Raw genomic sequence first — 12,623 nt, forward strand, 5'->3', positions numbered from 1 at the left:
TATGTGCAGATCATATTTCACACCCAAATCAACTGAAATAAGTAATAAAATTGTATACAGGAAAAATGATCGTGACATAAAAGAGAATCTAATGAAGGGAAAAATCTACATAAAACTAAATAGAATGTTGTGATGTATTTTGTATAAAGCAGACGCGTCACATATAATTACGTATAAATGAGTAAAATTCACACCCAAATTATTATTGTATTTTTTTATTCTGGTGATCATCACTGGCTGAGAAAAAAAAAAAAAAAAAAAATGACAGTCATAGATCAAAGTACCATGTGGACTGTTTCTCATGCAAGCACATTGCATCTGATTTTTTTTACACATTTATTTACTGTACAAGTTTCTAGTTTTTATGACTTTAATGATACTCCAAAATATTGTCAGAATGCTTTTGTGCAGATGTTAAAATGCATGAGCAGTGTTACTGCAAACAGACACATGATTTTGGACTGGATATTAAATTGACTTGACAATATTGCGATGCTTAAAAAGGCAGTGTTCATAAGGCAAATGAATTGCTTTAAAGAGATCAAGAGATACTTCACAGCTAATGAATCAACACCATCCCCACAACGCTGTCTCTCATGCACACTCATAGCAGGCTCTCATTTCACACTGGATTATTGAAAGAAAAAGGCAACTTTACAAGATCTTGCTTCAGTGATTTACCAGGTACAAATTAGATTTTTCTATAAAATTAAACACTGATTGTTACATTATCAGATGATTAAAAAAAGAAACAAAGAGGAGAGAAACAACTAGCAAAATTATAAGACGAGGTTGTACTGAAAACATCAAACGAATGTATATTATAAAACATTCTGCAACTCTATTCTTTATTTTACCACAACAGTGGAAGAAATAAACTTATCAAAAAAAGTAAGATCTGATGTATCAGCTGGGCCAAATATAAAAACACAAATCCCCAGATAATAAAAAATGAGATAAAAAAGCTCTTTTACAGATGATGTCTTGGTAAATAGTTCTCAAAAAAGAAACTGACTGTAAATTAATGTTTGACCCCAAAACATGTGTTTCTCACATGTGATTGACAGATCAGATTTAAGATTGCATTGACCTTTGACCCAGGTCATATGAAATGAAATACCTCACTGTCTGAATGCTTGGGGAGATCTATTTAAATCACTACAGTCTCTAAATGAGATTTATGTACCATTATCATCATCATCATCATCATAAACTAATCAAAATATCTCTCTAAATGACGATTAAAAGCTGTACACCCCAAAATATTACCTGACATATAAAGCATAAATTATGTAAAAATAAATGCAACTCTTAATGTTTATAAACCCAGACTGACCTCATCATGCCTGCCAATAACTAAAATGGCGCATACGACTTGCAGGGGTACATGTATCTTAAATTACTCAAAGTCAATCAACATACGGATCATTTACAGTCAAATCACCGGGATATGAGTAACATGAGCTGTACAAATATATACACACCGCCAACATATACAAAAGTCACGAATAGAAAACAATATCTCATGGTGTTTCTAATAGGATCCCAATTGATTTTCAGCTTGTGTTGAGTGACGTATTTGTGCTTATCGGTTTAAACGTCAGTAAACGAGACACACACAATAGATTTTAGACCTTTATACACTAAAGTCAACATGAACTCAACACTGACTCTTTTCACTTTCTTAATGGATGTTCCTGGTCTTATTGTGAACAATATGCAAAGCCCAATCTGGCCTTTTTCTTGTTGAATACCCTGGTTGCAAGTCACGAGACAAGGAAGGATTGTGAAAGTAGTGAATATTCAGTGTATTGAGTCCAGCCCTAACGTCACATTACGGAAGTGCAACGGCTTGTGAATATCATTTCATGCTGACTTGAAGACCTGTATGAAGACGGCGTTTACACTGCGCTTATGTGGCCTTCACGCGCTCCTACTTCCCACTTCTGCAGTCGTGATTACGAGCTCGGCGCATTCAGGTGCTTTGTTCTCGGAAAGACCCGGAATCATGGAGGACACCAGGTTTATTCCTGCCTATTTATTGGGAAAATCTTAATAAAGTCAAAATGATATGTAGCATCCCATTCATCGACAACCATATAACAGTCACTGCACTATCTAGATTAGGAATTTCAGTCAAATACAGGCTTTTTACACTGTGTATAAAACACACGCTTCAAATGATTATTCGTATATGTAAATATGCACTACTTTAATGACAAAACAAAGTGATATAACTGTTGAGGAAAAAACTGAGCAATCGTTCTCCCCTCCGCCATGTTTAAAGTTTATGGCACAGCCAACTCGGAAACTTGGGTCTACGACTTGAGAGGGCGTTCATGTCCAATTTTTAATTAGGAAACTCATATTTACGATAATTCCGATAGCAGGAGAAGGAAGCATTAACTATGGAAGCCCATTTCTGCCACATAAAAAATAAATAATCTTAATTATGACAGACAGTCATGAGGCAAAAAGTCACAATTATAAAAAAATGTAAGTCATAATCTTGACGTTTTGGCCTGGTGTCACAGACAGGGTTTAGATTAAGCCAGGATTAGGCCTTAGTTTAATTACGACATTTAAGTATCTTTTAAAAAACATGCCTTAGTAAAACACATTACTGGTGTGCATCCTGAGACAAAACTATGATGACACTGACATATTTTAAGATATGCAAGTGCAGGTTTTGTTCAGTTAAAACAGATCAAACATGCATTTTAGTCCTGGACTAGACTTAAGCCTGGTCTGGGAAACCAGGGGATAATGTCATAATTTTAGTTTTTTTTTTTCTTAATGCTGATGTTTTATGTCATAATTACACTTTAGTAGCATGTCATAGTTATGACTTTGTTATATCGTGATTACGATTTACCAAGGCATTTTTGTTATGTAATAGAAATGGGCTTCCATACTTAACCTGGAGTTATCACCATTCTAACCCCTGCTTTTAACCCCGGATAAGGGAACGTTTAACACTTGTAATTTAGAAGCACCGCTTTTTACCCAGGGTTATGAAACCCTTCTCTGGAGCAGGGCTAGTGCTACTTTTTCGTTGTTAACCCTGTAATGCGGTGCCGAATCAAAGATGGTCTTATTCGGGGTTGTCCTTAGAGCGGTGCAACTGGTGCGCACACACCGGGCCCCGGAAGGCGATAGCAAACGGTCCAAACTCACACTGGTCCCTGCCCCATGCTTGGGACGACCTGGTCTTATTATTAGGAGATCCCAGGGTCTCTACCATTCGATTCAAGAAAGCGTAACGGCCAACATGGATCACGTGTGTCTTGATAACCAATCATATTACAGTCTTGATGTCATTGAACTGAATCCTACCTGTCGCAATATTGTCTGTGAATTCTCTTTTATAACAGTGGTATAAATCTAAAAATAAAGGGCCAGATTTACTAACAGCTAACAGCTAGCTCCAGCGCAAACCCTCTTGGCATTAAAAAAAACTAGTGTCAGATTTTCCTAAAGACACGCAGTGAAAGATGAGCGCTGAAAGATGTGGACAGGGTTAATATTGCGGCTGATCTTATTGCATTCGCATTTGTAGGAGTTTCCCTTTCAGATGCAACATGTATGGGAGGAGAGTATTTAAATTAATTCAATCAATTTACTGGTATTTGCGTCATTATTTACCGCACAAAACAGCACGTCTGAAACCAGACTGTAGTTTGCGCTGCTCTAGATTGTGTTGGTCATTATGGAGATGATCCGGCTGTGTCTGTGTTCTGTAATGTGTGTGTCGTCAGCAGATCAAGAGCTGAACTTTACACTCACAACGCCGCTTTTATGGGATTGCGCTCTCACGCTACTTTGCCCTGTTTGGTAAATATGCCCCAAAATGTTTAATTGAGTGTTTAATCAAATGTTTAAATGGCAAACACGTTGAAGATTAACCGATTGGCTGTCGCTTCATTAAATGATAAACTGTTTTCCCACAAACGTAGTGAAGCCTCTCCTCCATTGACATCTATTAATAAAGCGGCCTCCGGTCTCCTTCCCAGTACAGCAGCTTTATGCTTTTTTTTGCTAGCCTTGGAGGCTTAAAGCAGCTTTGGCCAAACTCGTGCAGTGTGAATAAAACCGCCTTCCCAGTCTCCAACATTCGCATTCGATTGTCGCATTTTGTCCCCCAGTGGCAGTCGCACAGAACTTTGAAATTAGTAGCGAAACAGCCATTGCTTTCCGTCATAATTATTACTTTTTATGCCATTATTTCGACCTTTTCATGTCATAATTTCAACGTAGTACGTCATAAATATGTCATAATTTCGATTTAGTGTCAATTTCATTTAGTATGTCATCATTTTGACTTAATATGTCATAATGACTTTGAATATCAAATCCGATTTAGTATGTCATATTTTGGACTTTTTCAACTTTTTATCTCATAATTATGACTTATATCATAATTTAGACTTTTTAATCTGATAATTATGACTTTTATTCATAATTATGATTTACCAAAGAATGACTTTTTTAATCTTAGTGAAAACGAGCTTCCATACAATCGCGTGGATTCCTATTGAAATGTCTGGATTTCGCCATGGATTTCGCCCGCAAAAATTCACTATACGTGAAAATTCAACATGAAATAAGATAATAACCCAGGACTGTGATCCAGGGTTAACTATTTCAATCGTGAAAAGGCCTAATGAGTCATAAAGTTCATTGATTACAGCACAGAATAGAAAATGGCCCACGTGTGGAAGAACTGCTACACATCCATTAGAGTTTATTGTCTCTGTACAACACGGCTGACGGACTGATCTCTGGCTTGACCAGTTCTAATCTATACGACTACAACAGGACGACACGCGGCGTGATCCGCGGCTAAACCTCATTGATAGTTCTCTCGGACGGCCGGTATTCTGCGCCCTTCTCGGATGCCGTGCTGAAGGACTGAGTCTTGCGTTTCAAGCGCGCACGCTTGTTGGCCAGAGAGAGGCTGTGCTTGCCGGAGGCGATGATGTCGGAGATGAACTTCTTGCAGTCGACACAAACCTCCATGGTGTTCCAGTCTTCCATCAGATCTTTCGGGAGCTCGATTTCCTCCTGAGATGAGGACGACTGCCGTGTCTGCTTAGATAATCTTCGAGAGATGGAAAAGAGACGGTAAATATGAATATCAGCTCGTAGAGACGAGCTCAATGCTATGGAAGCTTAGAATAAAAACATTAAAAAAGGTAATTGCGACTTTATATCTCACAATTATGACTTTTTTTCCTCTCACAAATGCGAGTTTGGAAACACTTTACAATAAGGTTCCATTAGTTAACATGGACTAAGAGTGAACAACACTTCTACAGCATTTATTAATCTTTGTTAATGTTCATTTCAACATTTACTAATCAAAAGTTGTATGTGATAACATTAGTTAATGCACTGACATGAACAGAATGTGAACGACTGTATTTTTATTAACTAACATTAACAAAGATAAATATTGTAACAAATGTATTGTTCATTGTTAGTTCATGCTAGTTAATACATTAACTAATGTTAACTAATGAGACCTTATTGTAAAGTGTTACCGCAAAAAAAGTTCTCCCACAATTCTGTTTTTATTTTGTTTCTGCCACGAAATAACTAAATTAAAAAGGTAATTGCGACTTTTTATCTCACAATTCAGACTTTTTTTTCACAATTGTGAGTTTATATCTTACCTTTTTTCTCAGAACTGTGAGATAAAAAGTCACCTAAAAATGACCTATTTTATTTTTTTATTCCGTGGCGGAAGCGAGCTTCCATACTATGCTGTGTTTTTGTACTTGGACATTGTGCGCTGAAGGCTGGGTCGATGGTGGCTCGTGCTGGGCTTCTCTGGCTTGTGGACGGGCTTGTCCCGTTTCAGCGTGGACGTGGACGGACCCAGGGAGTAAATGGGTAGACTGGCGTAGGGCTTTGATGGCAGCCGCATCTAAAGCAACAGAAAAGACTGTGATAAGCACAAAATGAGCTTCCATTAGCTCTCGAAGGACAGAGCGTTCCAGACGTGACGAGATTTAAAGGCCCATTGTGACCTTGGAAATGGAGTCATGATGAGCTCGCCACAAATAATGTCAAATGAGAATTACATGAAGTTATGTGAACATGAACGGTTTGTACAGATCGTGACTTACTTTTTTACAGCATTGTGAACACACAGGCCTGCAAAAGACAAGAACAAGATGATACAGCACCACTAAAAATGTGTTTTTTGACTTAGTACTTTTGTCTTGGCTATGTTGGCTTCTATTAAAATCCTTAAATGAGCACTGACTAAAAAAGTTGGATGGCAAGTTATTTATTACCTTTTACAAAACTGGCAGGTGTAGGACCAGGTAAAGAAGGAGAATCGTTTCGTTCGGCAGCAGAAGCACAGCTGTGAAAAGAGAAATATTAATGAATTAATACAGAGTTACAGAGAGTCATGCTCAATATTCGCAATATGTTTGCGATGGTTTTGCTGCCAGACCAAAAATAAGCAACATTGTAAATATGGCAGTGATTTTAAAGCACCTTTTTTTCATGATTCTTCATCGTCTCGTGACTTGTACGAGAGTGTTCAGACAGAGATATATGAATAGTGTCTGATTCAAACTTCAGCAGTAAAAACAAGAGTTCAAGTTGGTGAGTTTGATTAATTTCACTGAATCAGTTCAAAATGTCTCTTTCAGTGAATCGATTCAAAACTGTGATTCTACGATTTGCTCATTTCAACTCCAAATGTTAAAAGTCTTTGTGTGGCATTTATCATGTATCAAAATGTTTTAGTAAAATATATGGAATATACACACTACCGTTCAAAAAAAATTCATCAGAAATACAGTAAAAACAGTAATATTGTGAAATATTATTACAATTTAAAAGCACTGATTTCTATTGTATTATATAGTAAAGTGTAATTTATTCCTGTGATCAAAGCTGAATGTTCAGCATCATTACTCCAGTCTTCAGTGTCACATGATCCTTCACAAATCATTCTAATATGATGATTTGATGCTCAAGAAACATTTATGATTATTATCAATGTTGAAAACTGTTCATGACTTTTTTGTTATGCTGACACATATAAATGAAAATGATTAAATATAATTCTTCCTCGTGTTTGTTTATTCTTAATAAAATGTCTACTGTTGTTGACTTCATGCATTAAAGCTCTTCAGTCTACTTGACCATTTTGCTTCCTCTGAATGGTTGCAGTAATGCGCTGATGAAAGCAGTTCCCACCTTCCCCTTCTTCAGGGCATTGTAGACGTCTTTGTACTGCTGAAACTTCTCCAGTTCGGCTTTGACCAGAACCTGCCGAATGTGCATCACTTCCTCCACCGTCAGAGCCAGACACTCCACCGGGAAACAAAACTCCTCCTGTCCAAAGACAGCGGCCAGACGTTACCAGAGCCAAACTACAGCAGCAACGCCGCTCATTAACCTCTTCACAGCCGCAATGCCAAAGAGAAACACAGTGTGCGAGGGAATTCTGGGATATTGAGGCCACTGCAGACATCAGCATTCAACATTCAGATTACTATACTAATATCTCATACCAGTGTGTACACTACAGTATTGTCCAAAAGTGATGTGCGGAGGGGAGATTGTTTTTAATGACCCTACAAGTTTAATTAAATCATCAAAATATGAGGAAAATATATATTTTTTATTTTAAATATGAGAGAACACAAAAAGCTGACAGGAAAAAGCAAACATTGACTACAACATAATCAGTTATTAGAATCAGAATCAGAATCAGAAAGAGCTTTATTGCCAAGTGTGCTTGCACCCACAAGGAAATTAATTTTTTGGTTCTGCATGCGTTCATAGTTTCTTTGTATGACAGCCTGACCAAACATTATGATGGCACAATTTAGCATGTTTCATTGCGTTATCACGAATAAAACTATTGATTACGAGCTCAACTACACAATAAATGCTTACAATATCTTTAATAATATTTGAATAAAGGATGAAGATGTCAATTTTCCAACTCACTTTTGGCCACTACTGTATTATTGTGGAACACAATGCAATGCTCTCTTTTCTGATGTGACAAATATTTTTTATTTTTTTATTACAGCCATTTAATTTTTATGCGAATATTGATCAGGCCGTCAAAAAAGGTTCACTTAAAAAAGGCAAAGTAGCCAAAATGAAAACTAGAACCAAAACAACTTTATTTCCAAAATGAAAACTAGAACCAAAACAACTTTATTTCCTAAATGATAACATTGTAAATGATTAGGTAATTTGACAACAGTGTAGCATAAGACCGTTTGAAGCGAGTTGCATTATGTTTCTGTCAACGACCGAAAGCTTAAGACTGAAAGTCGTCTGAAGGGACGGCGGCAGAAGTGACAGAGGATGAAGGAGGAGTTTGTAAATGTGACTTTCTCACTTACTAAGGACTTTGAGCTGTGCCTGGAGGGCGGCAGGAACTGGCGGACACTCGTGGGCGTCTCCTTCTCGATGGAGTGCCGGCGCTGGGCGGGCTGGCGTCGCTCCGGCTGAGGTGTGGACGAGATGGGCAGGAACATGGGCGGAGCTGAGAGAGGGGAGGATAAAGACACGTTACTATCAATACAGTTATAGTGCATTTGCATTAAGCTGAACTAATCATGAAACACATCACATCAGAAAGTGGACATGAATGACCTCTGGCTGCACTGTGAAACACTTAACACACTTAATGCTCCTAAATCAACACTAGCTTAGTAACACAAGTAAGCCCAGTAACTTTATTAAGAGCTGCAATATAATAATCTGGAGCCAGATATGAAGTGGAGATCTGTTGAGTGGGCATTATCCTTCTCATTTCACAGATATTTAGCAAATAAATAAGTAAATGGACATTAAATATTGGTTATTTATTTTAAAGTAATCTTAAAAGGGAAGTAAAATTATAGATTATTATATTATTTATTCATATTTTGATACTTAGATATTTATATTTTCAATTTTCATTTTTGTTTAAGTTTGTAGCAATTTTGTTATGTTTTTGTAATTTGTATTAGTTTTTTTATATATATTTCTATTTAACTTTAATTTATTTTTATTTCAGTATTAGTTATATAAGTGCATCAACTTAAACGTATTTATTTCAGTTAGTTGCCAAGACAGCATTTCTTATTTTCGTTTAAGTTATTTCAGTTTTTCATGTAATATTTATATTTTATTTTAGCTTTATTTCAAATTTTTGTTTTAGTAAACAATAACAAGACTTAATGTGAGATATAAAACTTAGCAAATTAGTAAACTAGTTATCATGGGCCGCTTTTCCACTGTCGGGTCGAATGCTTCTAAGAACAGTGTGAAACGATTCCAGTTGTATTTCCACTTGAGCTTGGTTCGGCACGGCACGATTACAAACCACTCTCGGCCCGGAATTCCTAGAAAATTTACATCTTTACCCTTTCTTCAAACATTATTAAATATTTTGTAATAAATTATTATTTTTGTACAATTTTGTGCGATTTTATTTTTGTGATAGTATAGAGTGGACAGGAAGCAAGGTGGAAGAGAAAAGGGGACGGGATCGGGAAAGGTCCACGAGCCGGGATTCGAACTCGGGTCACCTGAAGCGCAACGGCGCTATATGTCGGTGCCCTGCCCATGAGGCTATCAGTGCCGACAAATATTTTGTAATAATAACGCTATGAAACATGCACAATTGTGCTGACCCGACATCATACTTGACCAAGCTGTCATACAAAAAAATTATGAACACATGCAAAAACAAGAGAGAACCAACAAAATATTAATAACTGATTAGTCAATGCATGCTTTTTATTTTTATTGATGCATATTAGTGAAATAAAACCTGTATAATTTTGTCACATAAATACCTTAATCAAGTTTAGTGTTTTGTTCTTCCCTCATTTTTTTTATATATTTAAAAAATATAAAATATTTTCCATCTATTTTGATAATCAATTTAATAATTAGATTTTTAAATCAAACTTGTAGGGTCATTTAAAACCAATATTCCCCACAGACATCACTTTTGGACACTACTTTATTCTAGAGAGCTCCAGAAATAGAGGGAAAAAAGTAATCCAACAAATAAAAATGCAAATAGAAAAAGAAGGACTCACTTTTCTTGCCCAGGACGGATTCTGGCGACGTGTCATCCACCATAGATGTAGAGATGCTGGAGCAGCTGGCTGACCTTTGACCTATGGTCTCATCCTGAGTGAGATAACACATTACTGGAAATAAGTGGCTTACATAAAGATTATATGACCAAAAATTATGTCTTGATAAAAATCCTCACGTCTGAATCGGAGCTGTCCAGTTCAGACAGTGTCGGTGCCTGAAGTCGTTTCCTCTGAAACCCGCCAGAGCCGTTCTGCTGAAGTGACACTCCATTGGCCAATGACAGCGTGCTGCAGGCCTTCCTCGCCCCGTCAGAGGACGACACGTCTACAACAGCACAGGACAGTTACATGAAGAGCAAAACACACATACAGACCAAGAGAAGCATGGTTTACTAAATGTTTTAGTTTATTTTAACAGCAATTATGAATTATGGAAACGGCAAGTAACACATTGAAGAAAACGTTACACTTAAGTAGAAAGACTGAAATAGTATTTACTTGTACTTTGTTTTATTTACAACTTCGAAAAATATTTTTTTTCAGTGTTGAAGATTTGAGCTGCTCCTAAAACACAACACTAGTCAATAGAAACGGTATAATCTGCCACTGTTGGCCATTTGTTCTTGCACATGATGCTGGAAGTGTTTCTCTGGATTAGCAGTGAATCTCAGGCGTCAGAAACAGGACAAACACAAGCACATGAAAACTCACGACAGACACGACACCACAGATGAGAGCCGTGAATGAGTGTGTGACGTAAAGACAAAATATCAAACGCTACATCACATACAGGTGGATCTAAACCTCTGAGACCGCTAGTGAAAATGTTTCTAAATATTTGGTATTTAGTGTGTCTCTCTTATACTCTTGTGTGTGTCTCGACAGCAGCACTGGATAAGAGCCTGTACAAACGTCACATGGCCAATGTCACTCATTTTGATTAGAAATAGTCTTAAAGTCTTAAAGGCGACCTATTATAATAATAATAATAATAATAATACATAGGTCTTATATAGCGCTTTTCAAGGAACTCAAAGACGCTTTACAAATGAAACAAACAAAGATGAGAGTGCTATTATAGATTGTAGGCGAGCTGAAACAGGTGAGTTTTGAGCAGTTTTTTGTAGGTGGTCAGTGAGTCCGAGTTTCTGATGTGGATGGGGAGTGAGTTCCAAAGGGCGGGGGCAGCGATGGCGAAGGCTCGGTCCCCCAAAGTTCGGTTCGGTTTAAGTCGGCAGAGCGGAGGCGTCGGGAGGTGCAGTGGTGCTGTAAGAGGTCTGTGAGGTATGGAGGGGCCAAGTTATTGAGGGCTTTGTAGGTGATGAGCAGAACTTTGTAATGGATGCGCTGTTGTACAGGGAGCCAGTGAAGCTGTTGGAGGACGGGGGTGGTGTGGTCTCTGGATCGGGTGTGGGTGAGGAGGCGGGCAGCAGAGTTTTGAACGTATTGCAGTTTTTGTAAAACAGAGGAAGGGAGACCATATAGGAGGCTATTGCAGTAGTCGAGTCTTGATGTAATGAATGCATGGATGAGAGTTTCAGCAGCAGATGTGGAGAGGGTGGGGCGTAGGCGAGCAATGTTACGTAGATGGAAAAAGGCAGTTTTGGTGATATGACGGATATGGGGCTTAAATGTGAGTGTGGGGTCAAAAATGAAACCAAGATTTCGGATCTGGGGAGAGGTGGTAACTGTATGGCCATCGACGGAGAGGGTGAAGTCTTGGGAGGAGGGGAGGAGTGATTTGGGACCAATTACGATGATTTCCGATTTATTGCAGTTGAGTTTAAGGAAGTTAGCGTTCATCCAGGATTTTATTGCAGAGAGGCAGAGTTTGTGATGGTTAATACTGTGGCAGGAGTGATGGATCTGGTGCTGAGGTACATTTGTGTGTCGTCTGCGTAACTGTGGAATTTTAGTCCGTGATTTTGAATGATAAGTCCAAGGGGAAGCATATACAGGATAAACAGAAGGGGACCTAGCACCGAGCCTTGAGGTACTCCGTGACTGACAGGTGTGGTGTGAGACGTACAGTTGTTGATGGATATGAATTGAGATCTGTTGGTGAGGTAAGAGGTGAACCAGGAGAGAGCTGAGCCAGAGATGCCAAGATGTTGTAGTCATTGTAGAAGGATGGAGTGGTCAATGGTGTCGAAGGTGTCGTGTATTATGTCCTTTTTCAAACTCTTGATTTAGTTTTTGATCTCTACTAGAATATGTTTTCATGCTTGAATGTTCAAAACACATTATTTTTCACATCTCATCACATTCTTCATTGTTGCAGCTCCTCTCTTCCCAGTCTGTCAGTAACGTTCTGTTTAGTTCCTGTCTCAATGAAGCCCCTCCTTATAACAAGCACAATGGGCTCTGATTGGTCGGCTGGATCAGTGTGTTGTGATTAGTCAAGCGCTTCGAGTGTGTTTGAGAAATGTCCCGCCCCTTACCATAACCTGAGTTTCAACCCACTACTAACTCAACCAGGCCCCGCCCCTTTATTCTGCGTATTCATTATTTAAATGAGGAATATTGTGACGTGTTCGTTCC

The 12,623-nt window shown here is 38.1% G+C and overlaps 1 protein-coding gene across 2 annotated transcripts in view; it reads right to left on the reverse strand.

Moving 5' to 3' along the window:
* Positions 1-188: 188 nt before the first annotated feature.
* The window catches only part of spire1b (spire-type actin nucleation factor 1b), a 33,705-nt gene continuing 21,270 nt past the window's right edge, over positions 189-12,623 (reverse strand). For both annotated transcript variants that reach the window (XM_082149712.1, XM_082149713.1), the window contains 8 exons: positions 10,259-10,407; positions 10,080-10,173; positions 8,388-8,530; positions 7,222-7,359; positions 6,303-6,373; positions 6,132-6,159; positions 5,781-5,929; positions 189-5,101 (listed from right to left, as the gene is read on the reverse strand). In XM_082149712.1, coding sequence (XP_082005838.1) covers positions 4,843-5,101; positions 5,781-5,929; positions 6,132-6,159; positions 6,303-6,373; positions 7,222-7,359; positions 8,388-8,530; positions 10,080-10,173; positions 10,259-10,407 — 1,031 coding nt within the window. In that variant the 3' untranslated portion in view covers positions 189-4,842. The remainder of the gene's footprint in view (positions 5,102-5,780; positions 5,930-6,131; positions 6,160-6,302; positions 6,374-7,221; positions 7,360-8,387; positions 8,531-10,079; positions 10,174-10,258; positions 10,408-12,623) is intronic.

This window comes from Leuciscus leuciscus (genome assembly GCF_965113295.1).
Source record: "Leuciscus leuciscus genome assembly, chromosome: 20".
In the NCBI taxonomy this organism is placed as follows: domain Eukaryota; kingdom Metazoa; phylum Chordata; class Actinopteri; order Cypriniformes; family Leuciscidae; genus Leuciscus; species Leuciscus leuciscus.